Below are 22,750 nucleotides of genomic sequence, written 5' to 3'. Positions count from 1 at the left end.
ACTTTACCTAACAACAGTGGAATATATATTCTTGTCAACTTACATGGAATATTCACCAAGATAGACAATATCTGGGGTCATATAACATATATTAAAAAATATTTTTAAAAGTCATATATGCTTTGAGACCACAGCGGAATCAAACAGAAAAATACTTGGAAAACTCCAGGATGCTGCTGCTGCTGCTGCCTGTAGATTAAACAAAACACTTCTAAATAACGCAAGGCTAAATAAGAAACCTCAAAAGAAGGGTGGGACAAATTGAGAGAGTAGCATTGAAACATGAACATTACTATATGTAAAACAGATAGCCAGTGGGAATTTGCTGTGTGATGTAGGGACCATCTGGATGGTCTCAACACCATATTACTATCTCAGGCTATACTAGGGTAGATTCTAGCATGGGGAAGGCAAGCAGAGCACAGACTCCAAGGACAGGGGAGAAGGTGAGAAACATCTGATTGCCCAAGTCCAGCTTACAGGTTAACCAGTAGTCATGCCCTCTCAGTGATCTTCTGCAATATCCCCTCTCACCACTCTTTCAACATCATACCAAAAGTTCTAGCTAATGCAATAAAAGGACAGGAAATAAGTGTATACATATAGGGAAAAATAAATAAAGCTGTCTTTGTAGGTTACACAGTCGTTTATGTAGAAGATCTGAATGAACTGACCAAAAAACTACTGGAACTAATAAATGATTATAGCAAGTTTGTAAGATACAAGGTTACTACACAAAAGTCAATTGCTTTCCTATATACCAGCAATTGCCAACATCTGCTCGATCATTGAAAAAGCAAGAGTTCCAGAAAAGCATCTACTTCTGCTTTATTGACTATGCCAAAGCCTTTGACTATGTGGATCACAACAACTGTGATCCACACAACTGTGGAAAATTCTGAAAGAGATGGCAATACCAGACCACCTGACCTGCCTCTTGAGAAACCTGTATGCAGGTCAGGAAGCAACACTTAGAACTGGCCATGGAACAACAGACTGGTTCCAAATAGGAAAAGGAGTACATCAAGGCTGTATATTGTCACCCTGCTTATTTAACTTATATGCAGAGTACATCATGAGAAACGCTGGGCTGGATGAAGCACAAGCTGGAATCAAGATTGCCGGGAGGACTATCAATAACCTCGGATACGCAGATGACACCACCCTTATGGCAGAAAGTGAAGAGAAAGCCTCTTGATAAAAGTGTTGCACTTTTATGAAAGAGAGTGAAAAAGTTGGCTTAAAGGTCAACATTCAGAAAACTAAGATCATGGCATCCGGTCCCATTACTTCATGGCAAATAGATGGGGAAACAGTGAGAACAGTGGCTGACTTTATTTGGTGGGAGGGGAGGGGCTCCAAGATCACTGCAGATGGTGACTGCAGCCATGAAATTAAAAGACACTTGCTCCTTGGAAGAAAAGTTATGACCAACCTAGACAGCATATTTAAAAGCAGAGACATTACTTTGCTGACAAAGGTCCTTATAATCAAAGCTATGGTTTTTCCAGTAGTCATGTATGGATATGAGAGTTGGACTATAAAGAAAGCTGAGCACTGAAGAATCGATGCTTTTGAACTGTGGTGTTGGAGAAGACTCTTGAGAGTCCCTTGGACTGCAAGGAGATCCAACCAGTCCATCCTAAAGGAAATCAGTCCTGAATATTCATCAGAAGGACTAATGTTGAAGCTGAAACTCCAATACTTTGGCCACCTGATGTGAAGAGCTGACTCATTTGAAAAGATTCTGATGCTGGGAAAGATTGAGGGTGGGAGGAGAAGGGGACGACAGAGGGTGAGATAAGGTTGGATGGCCTCACTGACTCAGTGGGCATGAGTTTGAGTAAACTCTGGGAGTTGGTGATGGACAAGGAGGCCTGGCATGCTGCAGTCCATGGGGTCACAAAGAGTCAGACACGACTGAGCAACTGAACTGATACCAGCAATGAATGAACAATTGGAATCTGAAATTAAAATCATAATACCACTTACATTAGCACTCCCCAAAATGAAATACATAGGTATAAAAATAATAAAATATGTGGAAGGTTTATACAAGGAAACCTATAAAACTCTGATGGAAAGAAATCAAGGAAGAGCTAAATAGAGGGATATTCCATATTCATGAATACGAAAATTCAATGTTGTCAAGATGCTGATACTTCCTAATTTAATCTGCAGATTCAACACAATATCAACCGAAATCCCAGCAAGTTATTTTGTGGATATTGACAAACTGATTTCAAAGTTTATACAAAGAGGCAAAAGGCCCAGAATAGCCAGCCCAATATTGAAGGAGAAAAACAAAGTTGAAAGACTGACACTACCGGACTTCAAGACTTTATAGAGACATAGTAATCAAAAGAATATGATATTGGCAAAAGAATAGACAAATAGATCAATAAAAAGAAGAGAAAGTCCAGAAACAGATCCACACAAATATAGTCATCTGATTTTCCAAAGGGCCCTACTATAATTACCTAATCACCTCACAACAACACCACCTCCAAATACCATTATTAGGGATTAGGTTTCATCATATGAACTTTGTGGGGATACAAACATTCAGTTATTTATTCATAATTGCCAAAATTTGGAAGCAACCAAGATGTCCTTTACTAGGTGAACAGATAAATAAACTGTGGTATATATCCAGATGATGGAATATTATCTAATGCTAAAAAGAAATGCGCTATCAAGTCTCGAAAAGACATGAAGGTTTCTTACGTGCATACTCCTAAGTGAAAGAAATCAATCTGAAAAGACTACATACTGTATGATTCTAGAACTATATGATGTTCTAGAAAAGGCAGAATTATGGAAATACTCAAAAGATGAATGGTTGCCAGTGGAGAGAGAGAAATGAACAGGTGGAGCGCAGAAGATTTTAGGACAGCAAAACTATTCTTTATGATACCATAATGGTGGATACATACATCACATATTTGTCAAAACCCATAGAGTATACGGCACCAAGAGTGAACTCTAATGTAAGCCATGGACTTTGGGTGATAAGGATTTGTTAATATAGGTTCATCCATGTAACAGATGTACCACTCTGGTGGGATATGGCTGTTGCAGAAGGCTGTGAATGTGTGGGAGCAGGAGGTATAGGGGAAATCACTGTACTTTCTGTTTAATTTTACTGTGAATCTAATACTGCTCCCAAAATAGCCCATTTAAAACAAACAACAATAAGAAAAAACAACTGACACAAGGGATAAAGATTGCTTTGTGCCTGGCAAAATGCTATATACACAGGAGGGTTATCAGGGCTTGAAGAGGCAAGTGTTTCCACTTTGTGGGCACAGCATGTGGTATTTGCACTGAGATGCTCAGAAAGAGAACATCTTTTGGAGCTGGTTTTTCTTTCTCTAAATAAAGTTAATGGGCTGCTGGTCAAGGTTGACACCTTTTTGAAGGTGACAACCACTTTCATGTTGCTCTCCCTTCTATCCTAACACACAGGTACATAAATGCCTCAGGAGGCGTAAACTTAAGCTTTGTGAATTAACTCCTTAGAGATTACTAACAGCAGAATGGACCTGAGGCCACTTCCCTTCCCTGGGTCTCAGTTTCCCTGCTTAAAAAAGAAAGTGGTTTCAGATGTTTTCTAAAACACGTCACAGTTCTGAGCTTCTGTGATTCTTCTCTCTCTCATGAGCCATGCACTCTCTGGCTTGAAGTTCTCTGGATGCGTGGTTCTTTCCACCAGGACCACTGACCCCTCTGGGCTGGTTTACTGCTTGCCGTTCTGTATTTCTGGTTTCAGCATAGACTTCGCTTGCTTGGGGAATTCCTCTTGACCTCTCTAAACAGAATTAGCTGCCCCCTCTCCATGCTCCCAGCGCCCCATTCAACCTTCCTCTCTGTACTTAATACACGGAGGATACTCTTCTGTCCACTTGACCCTTCCCAGCTGGACACCGCACCCAGCTGAGAGCAGCATTGTATTTATTACTCTACCCTGAGTGCTGAGGGAAGGAGCAGGCCCAGGTTTCCTTGGGGATGTCCCCAGCTCAGTCTTGACCTGGAGAGCTTCCAGACCCAAATCCTCTGGGGAGGGCTAGGCCTCCAGAAATTCACAACCACTAGCTGGAAGCTGTGAGTGAGAAAACATCCTTCAGCAGTAAAAGGACAATTTACATTATTAAACAAATAATTAACAGTAGAACTTACTGCAACAGAGCCTTTCTAAAAACCACAGAGTCCCTTTAAGTGTGCCGGTTTAAAGCTTTTGTTTTTTAACTTTATCAGAGGGAGAATTTAGGACCTGAAATCTTCCAATCCAGGTATCTCTCAAGGGTTGCTGCTGCTGCTGCTGCTAAGTCGCTTCAGTCATGTCTGACTCTGAGCGACCCCATAGACGCCAGCCCACCAGGTTTCCCCGTCCCTGGGATTCTCCAGGCTAGAACACTGGAGTGGGTCTCTCAAAGGTTAAGTAAGGCAAAACATCTGAAATGGTCATTAGAACAGACCTTTAGCCCTTGGCTTGAAATTTTCCATTCTATTGACCGGAAGGCAAACCCCTTCTGTCCTGGCACCTTCCTCCTGTCTGGGTTGGCTGCCACCATCCGTCACCCTTGTCCAGCTCCGCCCTGTGTGGCCGGAGGTTTCCTCTCTGTGCACCGGCCTCAGAGCCAGCTCTGGCTGTGTTATGATGGGGCTGCCCCCGCCAGGGCTATGGCTGAAGAGGCTCTGGGTCCTCTTTCAGGTGGCCCTGCATGTGGCCATAGGCAAAGTGCTCCTGACGCTGTTTCCCAGGAGGGTCAAGCAGAACATCCTGGCCATGGGCGAGAAGACTGGCATGACCAGGAACCCACACTTCTCCCATGAAAACTGGATCCCTACCTTCTTCAGTGCCCAGTATTTCTGGTTTATCCTGAAGGTCCGTTGGCAGCGACTGGAGGATATGACTGAACAAGGGGGTCTGGCCCCAAACTGCCCTGTAGTCCGCCTGTCAGGAGAGAGGTGCAGCATCTGGGACTTCATGCAAGGTCAGACGGCTGGTCCAAGCTCGAGAGGTGCTTGGATGGGGGTGTTTGAGGGGGGTGGGCAGGTGGGATGGAAGCTTGAATGCCACTGCTCCAGCTGCTCCTTTTCTGGCTTCCTGTCCTCGTCCCACTTCCTGAAAACAAGAACTTCTCCTGGGTTCTGTTCTTCTAAGTGACATCACCACCTTCCCAGGCAATCAAATGGCAAACCAGTCACACTAGCCATCAGCTCCTTGAGCACTGCTCTTATTGCACCGTTGCTCTGCCTGGGATGTCTTCACCATCCCCTCCCCACCTCCCTGCCTTCAGACTCTTGCTCAGTGGCACCCCCTGATCCCGGTCCCCTGATCTCAGTTAATCCCCTCTTCTATGCTTCATATCCTAAACTTCTCTTTACACACCTGTCATGGTTTGTAATTATTAATATGTGTGGGTGTTTGATTATTGTCTGTCCTCTTCACTAGCCTGCAAGCTCTATGCAAGTGGAGGCTGTGCTCTAACCCACTGTTGGGTCCCCCCTGGCTGCTGCTGGCTCATGCCAGTTGCCCAGTAAATATTTGTTGCAGATCTCCCTCTCTCCCTCTCCCAGACAAACCAGCTCTATCTGTTTGGATTCTTAAAGGCCTCTCTGGTCAGGTTTCTCTTTTTTCCTCACAGCTGCTCTTCCTGCCAGGTCTTCCTCCTCCCCATCTTGCCCTCTCTTCCCACCTAACTTGAGGATGGTCACCAGATGACCCTTCCACAAACATATCCCTGGCTGACTGGTACCCCAGCTCACCAACCTTCAGCAGCCCCGTCTGCATCCGGGATGAAGCCCAGGCTCAGCCTTGTTCTCCATGTCCTCTGTGGACTGACTCCAGTTTTTCTTCCCAACTTCACCTGCAGGCTCCCCCTCAGCACACTGCCTCCAGATGAACTGCTGGTTCTTGTACATCTCTTGTGCTTTCCTTTCTCTGTCTGTGCTGATGCCCTTCCCCTCCATCGCCACCATTCCTCATCAGCAGGGTCTGCTCTCAGGCCTCCCCTGTGACACCAGCTCAGATCCCTACAGCTCTCCCGCTCTCCCTCCCTTCTGAACTCCTGGATCTCTGCCTGGACCTCTCCTGGGCGCTGATCCTTCCTACCCAGCACTTGGCTGCCCAAGCACAAGTGTTATCCTCCTGCCCAGGCGAGGGCACCTTGGGACACGGCTGTGGAAATCCCAGGGCATGAACACGGCAAACAGAGGAGAGTCCCTGAGGTTATTGACTAATCTAGTGTTTTTCAAAGTGTGTTCTTTGGGAACCAAATCCCATAGATATGCTTTACTAGATAGTGTTCCCTGGTCAAAATAGTTTGGGAAATTCTGCATACTATACTCTCCTCTGGGCTTCCCTGGTAGCTCATCTGGTAAAGGATCCACCTGCACTGCAAGAGATCGCAGTTTGATTCCTGGCTCTGGAAGATCCCCTGGAGAAGAGATAAGCTACCCACTCCAGTATTCTTGGGTTTCCCTGGTGGCTCAGATGGTAAAGAATTCGCCTGCAATACGGGAGGTCTGGGTTCGATCCCTGGGTTGGGAAGATCCCCTGGAGAAGGAAATGGCAACCTACTCCAGTACTCTTGCCTAAAGAACTCCCATGGACAGAGGAGCTTGGCGGGCTACAGTCCATGTGGTAGCAAAGAGTCAGACACGACTGAGTGACTAAGCACAGTACATCCTCTCCTCCTGGAAATTCATCATGTGCATGAACATAAGAGTCTCTGAGAGGCCCTGAAGCTTAAAAAAAAAAAACTTGAAAAACTTTAACACAGCACTGACTAATTTTCCTAACACACACATACAGCTTCCCACTCTCCACCGGAAGGATAGCCTATCATCGTCATATTAGTTCCAAAGAACACACTCTGGGAGATGTGGGCCTGATCCAGTGCTCTCATTTTAAAAGGGAAGTGGAGGAAACTGAGAGCAAAGGTGACGGAGCCAGTGAGTGACCAAGTCAGGCCCAGGATCCGGCTTCTTCATCCTGTTTTCCCAGTGTACCTCAACAGACATTCACGAGCACCTCCCTGGAGCTAGATCCTCAGCTAGACACCAGGGGCTCCTCAGAGCTAGGCAAGAGCTTGCTCTTTTGTCTGAGGAATTTATGGTTTCATGGTACAGACAGAAGTAATAACAAGTCCATACAGTTCCATGAGGCTGAGGGGAGACTAAAAAGGTATGAACTTCACCTGCAGGGCTTGGAAGGTTTCCTGGAGGAGGTGGTGTTGGAGTTAAGCCTTGAAAAATAAGTAAGATTTTGGTAGCTTGAAAAGGGAAGAGTGTCGCAATCAGAGGGAAGGGTAAGAGTTTTTTTGCTCATGATCTTAAACTGCAGTGCAGAAATGACCTTGGTTTATTCAGCAAACATTCACTAAGTGACCACTGATGATAAAAGCAATGAGAATCAGCTCATGTTTACGTGAGTCTACCTCATGCCAACTCCTGTGACAGAACCATGCCAATTTGCTGACTTTTGATGATCTAGTGATCAGCTCCATGAAAGCCAACGTGCCTCATGGCCAATTCACAGCATTTACTTGCTTATGTTAACTGCTTACTTTCCAGTGGGCCAGTGTACATTTTATTTTTAAAAATATTTATTTGGCTTCACCAGTCTTTGTTGCAGCATGTGAACGCTTAGTTGAGGCACGTGCAATCTAGTTTCCTGACTAGGGATCAAACCCAGGTCCCCTGCATTGGGAGTGCAGTCTTAGCCACTGAATCACCAGGGAAGTCCTCAGTGTACTTTTTCAATACTGTTCTATTTGTCTCTGCTCCCTGCTGCTGCACCTGAAATTGATGATGGAGAGAGAAGGAGTCTGAGCAATGAAAAAAAACTTTTATAAAATAGAATTTCAGCACTTTGGTCCAGAGTCCCCTGAAGTAATAGGTACTGATGATACAGAAATCAATACAACTGGAAGATCTAATTATTCAAGGAAGGAGATGATGGAGGGGTAGAGGGAACCAAGGAGTTCAGGAAGGAGTAGGGTCAGGTGGGAAGATGGTCAGGGGAGGGCTTCCTGGAGAAGAGAATGGTGAGCTGATGGTGTAAGGACTGAAGCCTCGGGATGGGTGAGGAAGAGGAGAGTGGTGAACAGAGCAGGGTGGAGGGGAGGGCCAGCAGAGGTCTGATACACGGAGGGGCATCAGTCAGTTTGGTAGAAGCAGGGTGTGAGAGGCATAAAGGAGTGAAGAAGGAGGCTGGAGATGTCATCAGGGATCAGAGCTTCCGAGGCCTCTGTGTCTTAGCAAAGAGCCTTTACTCTGAATGTATTGGTGAGTTCTTAGAAGGATCTTCAAGCAGATTTAACATGATCAGTTCTGCTTATTAGAAAGACATTCTGTGTTGATGTTTGGCAGAAACCACACAATTCGTAAAGCAATTATCCTTCAATTAAAAAATTAATTAAAATTTTAAAAAGGAAAAAATAAGAAAGACAGTCTGTGAGAGCTTTGTAAACCCATCAATCCACTAAAGAGCTCTGCTGTATGCTTATGTAAGTATAAATCCAAACTCATTTTGGAGCCCCAGGCTGAAAGGTCTGGAAGACTCTTTCAGTTCAGTTCAGTTCAGTCGCTCAGTCGTGTCCAACTCTTTGCAACCCCATGAATCGCAGCACGCCAGGCCTCCATGTCCATCACCAACTCCCGGAGTTCACCCAAACACATGTCCATCAAGTCGGTGATGCCATCCAGTCATCTCATCCTCTGTCATCCCCTTCTCCTCCTGCCCCCAGTCCCTCCCACCATCAGGGTCTTTTCCAATGAGTCAACTCTTTGCATGAGGTGGCCAAAGTACTGGAATTTCAGCTTCAGCATCAGTCTTTCCAATGAACTCCCAGGACTGATCTCCTTTAGGATAGACTGGTTGGATCTCCTTGCAGTCCAAGGGACTCTCAAGAGTCTTCTCCAACACCACAGTTCAAAAGCATCAATTCTTTGGTGCTCAGCTTTCTTCACAGTCCAACTTTCACATCCATACATGACCACTGGAAAAACCATAGCCTTGACTAGATGGACCTTAGCTGGCAAAGTAATATCTCTGCTTTTTAATATGCTGTCTAGGTTGGTCTGAAGGAGATCAGCCCTGGGATTTCTTTGGAAGGAATGATGCTAAAGCTGAAACTCCAGTACTTTGGCCACCTCATGTGAAGAGTTGACTCATTGGAAAAGACTCTGATGCTGGGAGGGATTGGGGGCAGGAGGAGAAGGGGACGACAGAGGATGAGATGGCTGGATGGCATTACTGACTTGATGGATGTGAGTCTGAGTGAACTCCGGAAGTTGGTGATGGACAGGGAGGCCTGGCGTGCTGCGATTCATGGGGTCACAAAGAGTCGGACACGACTGAGCAACTGAACTGAACTGAACTAGGTTGTTCGTAACCTTTCCTTCCAAGAAGTAAGTGTCTTTTAATTTCATGGCTGCAAGCACCATCTGCAGTGATTTTGAAGCCCAGAAAAATAAAGTCAGCCACTGTTTCCACTGTTTCCCCATCTATTTCCCATGAAGTGATGGGACCAGATGCCATGATCTTAGTTTTCTGAAGCTTTAAGCCAACTTTTTCACTCTCCTCTTTTACTTTCATCAAGAGGCTTTTTAGTTCCTCTTCACTTTCTGCCATAAGGGTGGTGTCATCTGCATATCTGAGGTTATTGATATTTCTCCCAGCAATCTTGATTCCAGCTTGTGCTTCTTCCAGCCCAGCATTTCTCATGATGTACTCTGCATAGAAGTTAAATAAGCAGGGTGACAATATACAGCCTTGACGTACTCCGTTTCCTTTTTGGAACCAGTCTGTTGTTCCATGTCCAGTTCTAACTGTTGCTTTCTGACCTGCATATAGGTTTCTCAAGAGGCAGATCAGGTGGTCTGGTATTCCCATCTCTTTCAGAATTTTCCACAGTTTATTGTGATCCACACAGTCAAAGGCTTTGGCATAGTCAATAAAGCAGAAGTAGATGTTTTTCTGGAACTCTTGCTTTTTTGATAATCCAGCGGATGTTGGCAATTTGATCTCTGGTTCCTCTGCCTTTTCTAAAACCAGCTTGAACATCTGGAAGTTCATGGTTCACGTATTGCTGAAGCCTGGCTTGGAGAATTTTGAGCATTACTTTACTAGCGTGTGAGATGAGTGCAATTGTGTCGTAGTTTGAGCATTCTTTGGCATTGCCTTTCTTTGGGATTTGGGAAGACTCTTTGCTGCTGCTGCTGCTAAGTCGCTTCAGTCGTGTCCGACTCTGTGCGACCCCATAGACGGCAGCCCACCAGGCTCCCCCGTCCCTGAGATTCTCCAGGCAAGAACACTGGAGTGGGTTGCCATTTCCTTCTCCCATGCGTGAAAGTGAAAAGTGAAAGTGAAGCTGCTCAGTCGTGTCCGACTCCCAGTGACCCCATGGACAGCAGCCCACCAGGCTCCTCCGTCCATGGGATTTTCCAGGCAAGAGTACTGGAGTGGGTTGCCAGTGCCTTCTCCGGGGAAGACTCTTTACAGATCATATAAAGCAACCCTTTCATTTTTTCGGATGCAAAGGCCCAGAGAGGTAAAGGACTTGCTCAGAGTCACAGAGAGAGTTCCTGTAGAGTCTGAACAAGAACTTGAGACTTCTGACTCTCAGCTGGTGTGCTTTCTAATGTTGGATAAAAAAACAGAAGCTCAGAGAAACTCTCAGCCGCCTCTTATCCTCTGCAGGTACCTGCACCCGCACATGCAAGACACACACGCCACGCAGCACTGACTGCCGTGTTGGGGTGGAAGGCAAATCTGGGTGATCGCTTGTCTTGGAACCTGGCCATTACTCTGAAACTAAATTTATTTCATCCCCCATTTAAAATCTTCTAAAATCTCTCTAAGTATACTTATAAGGGGTCATCTAGCAACTATAAACGGGCTGGTTTTCTCTGCTAAGAGAGCCTGGTGTGGGGATTAATTTACTGGTTTGGGGCTGACCAGTAAGTTAACCAATGATGGGTTTGAGTCTAGTGCTACCACAAAGCCGTTTCCCTACTTATACAAACAAGCTGGACTTGACAGTCAGTCCTTGCTTGATGTTCCTGAACTGGTGTCCTCTGCACTGTGGCCTGTGGACATGGGCAGGGGGCCAGTCCCCAGTCCGGCCACCCACTCGCCTCCATCCATTTTCTGTCTGCTACCAGAAAAGCAGGGAACTAAGCTGAAACTTTGCCCTCAATACTGATCACTGCACCCAGCCACACTATAAATAATTAAACAAATGACTGTGTTTCTTCACGTCCTAATCAGTGGATGTTGAAATTTTTTATCCCATTAAAAACAAATTTCCAGACAGCCCATAGTTGGTTCTGGTCCTGACCTTAAATCTCCTCAGTTCTTATCTGAAGGGTGACTCCCTGGGGTCATTGGAGGCCAGTAGCTAGCCACTTGGTTATGACTGGCCTCTGAGCCTCCCCTGCTGTGACCTGAGCAAGCTTGTCACATGGGGTGAGGAGGCAACCAGCTGAGGCCCTCCCAGTGCCTCCTAGGGCCTCCTGTGAGGTCATCTGCGAGGCAAGGATGACAAGAACTTTGTATCTCCAGTGGAACAGGCTTGCTTTCTCCTCAAGTACTGAAAAATGAGGAATATATAAGCAATCATGTTTCTCCTTTTCCTTGGCCATCTGGAAACTCAGAGTCAATATTAGCTCAGTTATAATGAATGCATGGGCTTCCCAGGTGGCTCAGTGGTAAAGAATTCATCGGCCAATGCAGGAGATTCTAGTTTGGTTCCTGGGTCAGGAAGATTCCCTGGAGAAGGAAATAGCAACCCACTGCAGTATTCTTGCCTGGGAAATCACATGGACAGAGGAGCCTGCCGGACTACAGTCCATGGGGTGGCAAAAAGTCAGCCACGACTTAGCACAGCAGCAGCAGTACAACGAATGCATGAGATCTGAGCCTCCTGGAGGGCCATGGCTTTCAAATTTTTTTATTTCCTATTTTATTATATGTGTAAGCTCCATTAAATCCTTTGTGGAACAAGTTAAAGAAATAACTAACCAAAGAAACCACAAGCAAGTTAAAATGTCCTCCACTCCTCATCCATCAACAAGTCCCATCAGTTCCTTTGACCCTTCCCCCTATACACACACACTAGCCTGCTGCTGCTGCTGCTAAGTCGCTTCAGTTGTGTCCAACTCTATGCGACCCCATAGACGGCAGCCCACCAGGCTCCCCCGTCCCTGGGATTCTCCAGGCAAGAACACTGGAGTGGGTTGCCATTTCCTTCTCCAATGCAGGAAAGTGAAAAGTGAAAGTGAAGCCGTTCAGTCGTGTCAGACTCCTAGCGCCCCCATGGACTGCAGCTCACCAGGCTCCTCCGTCCATGGGATTTTCCAGGCAAGAGTACTGCATACTAGCCTAGACTCCCATTAACTCCCTTGTGGATTTCCCCAACTACCCCTAACTGCTTCTGCCCCTCTTCTGTTCTCACTCTCAATCCTTTCTCCACTGAGCAGCCAGGCCCGTCTTAAAAGGTCAACCGATCATTTTTCAACTCATAGCCTACAGTAGCAATCAGAGTTTTGGCTTGTAAGCAACAGAAACTCACTCGGGTTTTCTTAGTCATACACATTTCCACATGTATAAATGCCAAGTGTGTTAGAAAAATGTTATAGGCTCCCCAGAATCAATCACAGCAGGAGCACTGGGCCTGAACAATATTTTAGTTTCAGCAGTTGGGCCTGGAAGCTGCTGACACTGTGGTTGCCATGGGAAATCCCTCCCCACTGTAGGGACTTCACCATTCCCTTGGGGCTCTCCCACTGGGGCGTGGATGGGTTCTACCATCTCAATCACTTCAGAAACAAAGAACTACATGGGAGGGTCCAACCAGCCCAGCCTGTGCCCTGGCTGCTGGGAAGGAGAATGGACCTGGCCCGTCTCTCTTCCACAGAGCAAGGCTGGGCACAATCCCCTATCAATAGTACAAAAAATAGGGAATTCCAAGCCCGAAGGAGGGCTACAGGCTGGGCAGCCAAAATTGCAACAAATGTCCACCATCCTTGCTTTATCTCCATGATGTCCCCCTGGACCTGGAAGAAAATCCACATTCTATGCCATGGCATAGGAGGGCCTGCCTGCTTTTGCCCTACCTACCTCTCCAGTCACATCTCTCATTGCCCTTGGCCTGGTTCCAGTCACAGTGGCCTTGCAGATCTTTCAATACACCAAGCTCTGTCCCTCTTGGGCCTTTGGATGTGGCACCCCTTTGCCTGGAATGACCCTCCTCCCTTTGCCCATGGTTGGCTCTTTCCTATTTCTCAGGGTAAACGGCATCTCCTCAGAGGCCTCCCCTGACCCACAATGTCATGTCACTCCTTTATAGTCTCTTTTCTGACACTTATCACAACTTGAAATGACTTCTTTTATGATTTTCTTGTTTCCTGCCTGTCTCCCCATTAAACAGATCTTCAGTTGCACAGGGGCTTCCCTGGTGGCTCAGACGGTAAAGAATCTGGCTGCAATGCGGGAGACCCAGGTTCGATCCTTGGGTCGAGAAGATCCCCTGGAGAAGGAAATGGCAGCCCACTCCAGTATTCTTGCCTGGAGAATTCCATGGTCAGAGCAGTCTTGTGGGCTACAGTCCATGGCGTCGCAAAGAGTCTGACGCTTCTGAGCAACTAACATTTTCACATTCTAATTGCACACAGGCAGAGACCTGCTGCTTCTGCTCTGTGCTGAATCCCGTGTGTGGTAGAGAACTGTGCGCCTTATTAGCACTGTGAATGCTTGTATTACGATGAGGGTATACTCAGTGTTGGGGATGTGAGGAAGAATGAGGAATAGGCCCTGCCCTCAGGGACAGTGAGTAGCCTGTGGGATGCAGACACTTAAACTGTCCATGTCACAGTGCAGGACCTACTGGAGGAGTTACAGAAGGCTCTCACCCAGGGCTGTCTTCCTGGGTATGGGACCAGTGAATCATGAAGGGTGCTTATTCAGAAAGGGCTGAGCGCTCTTTGGAAGGACTGATGCTGAAGCTGAAACTCCAATACTTTGGCCACCTGATGCAAACAGCTAACTCATCTGAAAAGACCCTGATGCTGGGAAAGATTGAGGGCAGGAGGAGAAGGGGACGACAGAGGATGAGATGGCTGGATGGCATCACCGACTCAATGGACATGGGTTTGGGTGGACTCCGACAGTTGGTGATGGACAGGCAGGCCTGGTGTTCTGCGGTTCATGGGGTCACAAAGAGTCGGACATGACTGAGTGACTGAACTGAGCGCTCTGCCGGAACTGTCTTGAAATTCTTGATAGTTTTATCCTTAATTTGTATTTTTCGAGAGAAGACTTTTTGGACAATTGGACATGCCTCAGGGACTTGGAGCCTTGGCTCACACAGGTTCCTGTTTCCTACAGCCTCCCTCCTCCCTATCCCTCACCCCTAACAGTTCTCCCAGGACCACCCCTCCACTCCCAGGGCCCCAGCCTATCCAACCTCCTTGCTCCCACCCAGTGGCTGCTGCCACCTTCAGGCCCAGAGAGGGTCTGGACCCAGGAATAGGAAAGGTTAGGGTCAGGTGTGGGCATCCTGCAGTGTCTCACAGGAGGGCATGGAGGTGGGCATCCCCAGCCTGAGCTGACAGTGCTACGAATCCATTTGGCAAGTGACTCAGGTGACTTAATGGGAGGAGGCTTTTGCCCCCACTCCTTTCCTCGAGGTACCAAGCATGTCCCTGCATGGAAGTTGGTATACCCTGTGGGTGTGGGAGATGGCAGGTGTGAAGATGACATGTCTGGCTCAGTTTCTGTGCTCCTGGCCGGGGCATGGGACATTGGTCTGGTGGCTGGAGGGAAAGGAAAGCTGGTTGCCAGCAGCCACAAATATACATACATGTATGCAGAGTCTGGGGCCTCCTGGGTGACTATGAGAGTCTACATTCACCCTATGAATATCTCTGTGCCCAGGGGAACCTGATATTAAATAGCAACTAAAAAGCAGCATGCCAGGGCAAGAGAGATACTGAACCAGAAAACTATTTTAATGTATTTATTGGCACTTGCCCCTACTTTTTGAATGAAAGGCCTTGAATTTTCATTTTGCCCTGGCCCAGCCAATTATGTGACCAAGCCCCACATTTCACTCTTTCTGGAGCCTTCTCCACTGTTCCCACTTCACAGCTCAGAGAAGAGATGAGAGCTTACGCTTATTCAGTTCAGTTCAGTTCAGTCACTCAGTCATGTCTGATTCTTTTCGACCCCATGAACCGCAGCACGCCAGGCCTCCCTGTCTAGCACTAACTCCCAGAGACCACCCAAACCCATGTCTATCGAGTCACTGATGCCATCCAACCATCTCATCCTCTGTCGTCCCCTTCTCCTCCTGCCCTCAATCTTTCCCAGCATCAGGATCTTTTCAAATGAGTCAGCTCTTCACAACAGGTGGCCAAAGTATTGGAGTTTCAGCTTCAGCATCAGTCCTTTCAATGAATATTCAGGGTTGATCTCCTTTAGAATGGACTGGTTGGATCTCCTTGCAGTCCAAGGGACTCTCAAGAGTCTTCTCCAACACCACAGTTCAAACGCATCAATTCTTCGGTGCTCAGCTTTCTTCACAGTCCAACTCTCACATCCATACATGACCACTGGAAAAGCCATAGCCTGGACTAGACGGACCTTTGTTGGCAAAGTAATGTCTCTGCTTTTGAATACGTTATCTAGGTTGGTCATAACTTTCCTTCTAAGGAGTAAGCGTCTTTTAGTTTCATGGCTGCAATCACCATCTGAAGTGATTTTGGAGCCCCAAAAAATAAAGTCTGACACTGTTTCCACTGTTTCCCCATCTATTTCCCATGAAGTGATGGGACTGGATGCCATGATCTTTGTTTTCTGAATGTTGAGCTTTAAGCCAACTTTCTCACTCTCCTCTTTCACTTTCATCAAGAGGCTTTTTAGTTCCTCTTCACTTTCTGCCATAAGGGTGGTGTCATCTGCATATCTGAGGTTATTGATATTTCTCCCGGCAATCTTGATTCCAGCTTGTGCTTCCTCCAGCCCAGCGTTTCTCATGATGTACTCTGCATGTAAGTTAAATAAGCAGGGTGACAATATACAGCTTTGACGTACTCCTTTTCCTATTTGGAACCAGTATGTTGTTCCACGTCCACTTCTAACTGTTGCTTTCTGACCAGCATACAAATTTCTCAAGAGGCAGGTCAGGTGGTCTAGTATTCCCATCTCTTTCAGAATTTTCCACAGTTTATTGTGATCCACACAGTCAAAGGCTTTGGCATAGTCAAGAAAGCAGAAATAGATGTTTTTCTGGAACTCTCTTGCTTTTTCGATGATCCAGCAGATGTTGGCAATTTGATCTCTGGTTCCTCTGCCTTTTCTAAAACCAGTTTGAACATCTGGAAGTTCATGGTTCATGTATTGCTGAAGCCTGGCTTGGAGAATTTTGAACATTATTTTACTAGCATGTGAGATGAGTACAATTGTGTGGTAGTTTGCGCAATATTACACTTATTGGGTACCTACTATGGGTAGGCACCATTCTAAGCCCTTATCTGCTTTAACTTACCTAATCCTTAGAACAATCCTATCAGGTAAATATTGTTATTATGTCCATTTGTGAGTGAGGGAACTGAGGTGCTTTGAATAGAAAGAGCACCAGATTGAGAATCCAGAAGCCAGAATGTTGGGTTTAACGCCACCATTGACCTGCTGTGTGACATGGAATAAGCCTATAAGCCAGAGGGTAAAAAATCACCCACCTTGTAGTACACTAATCACATCAATGAGAGAACAGATGGGTGCCTGCCTTATCACTGCATGAAAGGGACTCTTTTTGTCATTATTTACTTCCCAGTGAGTGCAGGTGATCCACTGAGACTGCCTGATAGAATCCCTTCATTCTGGAGAGGAGTCAACTGGTTCTGCTGCTGCTGCTGCTGCTGCTAAGTTGCTTCAGTCGTGTCCGACTCTGTGTGACCCCATAGATGGCAGCCCACCAGGCTCCCCCGTCCCTGGGATTCTCCAGGCAAGAACACTGGAGTGGGTTGCCATTTTCTCCTCCAATGCATGAAAGTGAAAAGTGAAAGTGAAGTCGCTCAGTCGTGTTCGACTCTTAGCGACCCCGTGGACTGCAGCCTACCAGGCTCCTCCATCCATGGGATTTTCCAGGCAAGAGTACAACTGGCTCTAGCCTCTGCTAAATCATGTGTTCGAAGCTTCTGCCCTCCCCTCGCCCCTGCACTGTGCCCTGTCTCCATCTTAGAGAGGAAATAAAGGTAACAATGAAAGCAGGAGTGAAGACGGTGCTTGCAAAAGAAATGCTATGTGTCAGTTATTGGTTGATGATGATACCATTTGTTTTAGGCAACAGACCCTTGGTGCTGAATTTTGGAAGTTGCACCTGACCTTCATTTATTTTCAAATTTGACCAATTCAAGAGACTTATTGAAGATTTTGGTTCCATAGCAGATTTTCTCATCATTTACATTGAAGAAGCACATGCATCAGGTAAAAAAAGATGTCCTTCCCTCTCCCCTTCACTCATGGTTGGGGGTGGGAAGAAGAGGAAGAGAGAAGGAAAGAGTCACTATTTGTTAAGGACCTAACTCAGTCGCTGCTAGGTCTACCCCCTACTTGCTAACTCCATAGTCTGTGCTCTCCGATAGTCACACAGAGCAGAAACCTGGAGTGCTTCTATCATTCTGAGTGGGTAAGTCGGGGAATCAAGGGGAGGAGCTCATCTGAGCACAATCACAAGGAATTTAGACCTTGTGAAAGGTCACGAGTGAAACGGCGGCTCTAGCAATGTGTGAGATCCATCCTAAGGCTCTCCAAGCTCCAGGGGAGCTTCTCCCTGGTTCATCTCCGTCCGTGGTTCCCAAGTATCGCGAGCACCAGAAGCACCAGGGCTTGTGAAAACACACTGCTGGACCCCACCCCAGAGTTGGAGTTAAACCTGGTGTGGGGCCTAATAAGTTACATTTCTAACCATCTCTGAGTGATGCTGTAGCTGTGGATTGGGGGACCACACTTTGAGAACCCCTGCTCTGGGCCAGCTTTTAGCTGAGGCTGCAATCCTTGTTTCAGCTCCTAATAGGTGATGGCTCATCTTTATTATTTAATGGGAAATCTTGTTCCTTTGCTGAACAGCTCTGTGAGAAAGTCCTGCCTTAACATGGGCAGACATGTCCCTCCCTGAAACTTCTACAGCTTGGTCGAAGCTTCTTGAACTTTACAGGATAATCAGACACGTCCCTGTCTTCCTGATTTTTATGGGAACTGAACCCAAGAGTTTAGCCCAAGCCTCAAACTCAGAGGTTGGAGAAGGCAAGAAGGCTCATGTGGCTGAGTGAAACGAGAATTATTTATTCACCCCATCACCCCACAAGAAGCTGTTTCAGTCATCTGTCACTCAGCACCTGGCAGAGTCCATGTTATAGTCAGAGCTCAGTGAAAGTTGGGTGAATAAGTGAGCGTTTAGACCAGTATTAGCCTTGCTGGCTTATCCATGTGTTTAGAGATTGTTATTATCAGCAAAGCTGCTCCATCAGCCCTTTCCCCAGAGTGGGCCCTAGATCCCTCATGTCTGAGCCCTGTGGGTTGCCTGTTGAAATACATGTTCCAGGGCCCACCCTAGGCCCATGCATCTTAATTTATATGCACCCAGAGGTTGGAGAACTGCTTTCAGCCTAACACTATGCTCATTTAACTGGCAGCTCCTATCTTCATTGAAGACTTTGGGGCAATTAAAAATATTAGCATAGGGTAACAATTACATGGAGGTTCATGAAGCTGTTCTCTCTACTTTTATGGATATTTGAACATTTCCAAAATAAAATTCAAAACAAACAGCATAGGCAACAGTAGAGCAAAGTCAAGAACAATGTGTTTCTTTGTTAAATACCCTTTGGGAGAGCAGCAGCCATCAATGAAAGAAAAGAGAACTCGGGCACCTACAGGTGTCAGGGTCTCCATGGCCGAGAGGAGGCGATGCCTTGATGTTCGCACAGTTGACGGTGGAAGCTCTGCCAAAGCGGATTTAACTCTGGGGGCAGCGCTGCTCAGTCTTCAAAGTGCGCTCAAGTCACCTGGTAATCTTGTTAAGATGCAGGTTCTGGATCACAGGGCAGCAGAGGGGGGCCTGAGACTTGGCGCTTTAAGCCATGCCCCCAGGTAGTGTTGAGCCTGCTGGTCCAGGGACCATGCTTAGAGTAACAAGGTTGTAGAGAATCCAGCTTTAATCTCTAAAAGAACAAGTTGCAAAGTGCAACAAGAGCAGTTGGATCATCACAGAAATTTCCTGATACCTGTCACCTCCCCTGCTTTCTCCTGGAATCCGACTGAGCAGGTTTAACCCTTTCCTGGACCCAGAGCTGTCCATCTCAAGCCACTGAGGGAAAGGCTTCCTATTCCAGCCCTGACCCACACTGGTTGCTGTGCTGTGTACCCTCTGTGCTGTGCCACTCCTAGTTCAAGCATTTCTTCTTCCTCCCCAACTCCTTCCCCAGGGTACTCACTCCATCAGTCAGAAGTAGGTAAGGCCTGAATCCCAGAACTAAAATGCACAGAGCCAGTGTCCACCAATCCTAGGAGGTCTAAGCCAATCAGTTGACTTCCTTTTCCCCCACATACCACGTGTCTGTCCAGGTAAATTACAGGGAGGCATGCGTTGTGGTAGGAAGATCGCCCTAGCTGCATCACGTGCTGGCCACGTGACCTGGACAGCTTACCTTCCATGCCTACTTCTGTGCCACTAAAATAGAATAATAGCACCTATCTCCCAGAACAAGTCTTCCCACGTGGCACTAGTGGTTAAGAACCCGCCTTCCAATGCAGGAGACATAAGAGACACGGGTTCAATCCCTGGGTTGGGAAGATCCCCTGGAGAAGGGCATGGCAACCTACTCCATTATTCTTCCCTGGAGAATCCCATGGACAGAGGAGCCTGGCAGCCTATGGTCCATAGGTTCGCAGAGTCAGATATGACTGAGCATGCAAACACATGTCTCCCAGAATAACCCACTTAACAGAATTTACTGAATACCTATTAGGTGTCCAGCCCTGTGCTGGGCCAAGGGATACATGGAGATGAAAGGTACATGCAGTGCCTGTCTCTAAAGAACTCACAGTTAAAGGTGGGGAGTTGGGTCACTGCTGCTCTCTGGGCCTCCACATTCCCAGCTGCAGGGTGGGGATGAGAAGGACATCCTGTGAAGCGCCAGGGAGCTAATGGATGGAAAATGCCCGCCTAGACATGACACACGTATAAGTTGGTGTTACTATCATCCACAAGGTTTAGCTGTCTTGGGGCAGTTAATAAATACTTTAAACTGAGTCCAGGCTGTTGTAACTGGATGTGAATTTCTTCTGATCCTGGGTTTTCCTAGGGGAGGAGTACTTTGAGAGGACTTTGAAGCACAAGGAGGAGGAGGCAACTGCTGCTTACATTACCCTGCGAGGCAACTATTACAAATGCAGGCCCCGTGGCTTCTGAAAGAACCCACACCCCTTTATCTGGGCTCCAATCTCCCCAGATATGGGGCAAGTAGAAGGGCAAGGCCAGTACCAGTTTATGGACATTTTTTCAACCTGTGGGCCCATTCACTAATGAGGACCAGCTCCTTTAAGTTGGCAGATGGGCATCTCGGCCAATGAAGCCAATTGAAAATCCCCTTACCTTTAAAGCAGGGGTCCCCAACCTCTAGGATCTAATGCCTGATGATCTGAGTTGCAGCTGATATAATAATAATAGAAATAAAGTGCACAATTAATGTTACACACTTGAATCATCCCCAAATCATCCCCCCACCCACCACCCAGTCCATGGAAAAACTGTCTTCCAAAAACCGGTCCCTAGTGCCAAAAATGTTGAGGGCCACTGATTTAAAGTGAAGCAATCTTAAATAGATTTGGTTCGGGGTCGGGGTGGGGCATCTCCAGAGAAAAATAGTAGAATACCTGTAGTAGAGAATGATAACTGAAAAAAAAAAAAAAAAAAAGAACGAAAACTGGCTTCTTCTCTACTTGTCTGCTATTTTGGGGCAGTCAGGCAAGGTAAGTCAATAGTTTTTAAGCAGCTACAATGAACCAGGTAGAATACTGGGAATTCTACAGAATTATCTCAGGTAAGCCTTACAGCTAACTGAAATGTGGGTTCTGTTAATTCATTTAGCAGATGGGAAAACTGAGAATTTAAAAAGATTTAAAGAGCCTGCCCAATATCACACAGCTGAGTGTATCAAGGAAGGCTTCCTGGAGGAGATGGTGGGACAGCAGTGGTTCTCAACCAAGGGTAATTTTTGTCCCGCAGAGGGCATTTGGCAATGTCTGAGACATTTTCGGTTGTCACAGCTGAAGGCAAGGGGACACCGCTGACATCTAGTGTGTAGCGGCCAAAGACGCTGCTTAACAGCTTACAACACACAAAACAGCCCCCACAACAAGAATTATCTAGCCCAAATTGTAAGTAGTGCCAAAGCTGAGAAGTCCTCCATCTGGGACCCTCAGTTAAAAGTGGGGGCAGTATCTGACCCACAGGTCTTTCTGTTACAGATGGCTGGGCTTTTAAGAACAACGTGGACATCAAGAATCACCAGAATCTCCAGGACCGCCTGCGGGCAGCCCACCTGCTGCTGGACAGGAGCCCCCAGTGCCCCGTGGTGGTAGACACAATGACGAACCAGAGCAGCTCGTGCTACGCAGCACTGCCAGAGCGGCTCTATGTGCTCCAGGAGGGCAGGGTCCTGTACAAGGTGGGGACTTGTGGGACCCAGGGAGGGCAGGGTAAGGGCATAGAGAGGACCACGTTTCAAATCGCTGCCTGGTCATTTACCAGCCACGCGACCACAGGCAAGTCCTTTCCCCTCTTGGAGCTTCAGTTTCTTCTTTTCTAAAATGGAAACATGGACCCCCACCTCACAGGGAATGAAATAATGCTCAAGAAAGGCCATAGCATTTGGACTGGTGTTGCAGCTTCCCGGGAGCCTTCTGAATGCAGAAGACTTGGCCCAGCCCTGGTTTGCTTTGAGAGACACTGTTTCCATTTCAGGAATAGTGCTCAGAGGAGGAACTGGACTTGCCTAAGGCCAAGTTGCTCAAGGCTCCTATTTCAATTCTAAATCCTCTGGGATGGGATGGAAGTGGGAGGGCCTGAAGCTGCTAATCCCTGAGACAGGCCTGAACCTGGAAACGGGTGTAGAGGCCAGAAGACCATCTCCTCTGTAGTTTGGAGCGGCAAATGCTGCTGAGCCCAGTCTGCTTTTCTGGGGATCATGTACCCCTTCAATACTTCCAGCTTGGTGAGGGTGAAGGAAGGGAGCACAGCTTCTGATCCTGGGGGCACTGTGAGCCTCTCCTGTTGTGTGTTGTGCGGTGCTCAGTCATCAGTCTTGTCTGACTCTCTGCAGCCCCACGGACTGTAGCCCGCCAGGCTCCTTGGTCCATGGGATTTTCCAAGCAAGAATACTGGAGTGGGTTGCCATTTTCTTCTCCAGCGGATCTTCCCAACCTAGGGATCGAAACTGTATCTCCTGTGGTTTCTGCGTTGGCAGGCAGATTCTTTACCACTAGTGCCACCTGGGAATCGATAGCCTCCCCTGAGGGGATAGAAATCAGTTTTACATCTGCTGAAGGGATTCAAACCTGGGGGAGCATATGAAACTCAGCTCTGGGGTGCTTCTCTGCCCATGGGTCAGGCGGGCCTTATTCATGCCGGCGAAACAAGCAACAACCTTCACATAAATTCTCAGAATGCTAAGG

The 22,750-nt window shown here is 47.0% G+C and overlaps 3 protein-coding genes across 4 annotated transcripts in view; 1 reads left to right on the top strand and 2 right to left on the bottom strand.

The window, feature by feature from the left end:
- Positions 1-4,990, bottom strand: part of YIPF1 (Yip1 domain family member 1) — a 51,677-nt gene extending 46,687 nt beyond the window's left edge. Inside the window, exon 1 of the mRNA XM_025288688.2 lies at positions 4,852-4,990. The gene's annotated coding sequence lies outside the window, so the exon portion shown is untranslated. The remainder of the gene's footprint in view (positions 1-4,851) is intronic.
- HSPB11 (heat shock protein family B (small) member 11) overlaps positions 1-22,750 on the bottom strand; it is a 72,311-nt gene that overhangs the window by 2,410 nt on the left and 47,151 nt on the right. The window lies entirely within an intron of this gene.
- DIO1 (iodothyronine deiodinase 1) overlaps positions 4,548-22,750 on the top strand; it is a 35,490-nt gene continuing 17,287 nt past the window's right edge. Inside the window, exons 1-3 of one of the 2 annotated variants that reach the window (XM_044944996.1) lie at positions 4,548-4,997; positions 17,357-17,500; positions 21,545-21,744. In XM_044944996.1, the coding sequence (XP_044800931.1) occupies positions 4,658-4,997; positions 17,357-17,500; positions 21,545-21,744 (684 nt within the window). In that variant the 5' untranslated portion in view covers positions 4,548-4,657. The remainder of the gene's footprint in view (positions 4,998-17,356; positions 17,501-21,544; positions 21,745-22,750) is intronic. The other variant, XM_006067205.3, reaches the window with a different exon arrangement.

The sequence above is a fragment of the Bubalus bubalis genome, chromosome 6, assembly GCF_019923935.1.
Source record: "Bubalus bubalis isolate 160015118507 breed Murrah chromosome 6, NDDB_SH_1, whole genome shotgun sequence".
In the NCBI taxonomy this organism is placed as follows: Eukaryota; Metazoa; Chordata; class Mammalia; order Artiodactyla; family Bovidae; genus Bubalus; species Bubalus bubalis.
Note: the sequence above shows the minus strand (reverse complement) of the source record. Positions and strands in the feature narration are given on the sequence as shown.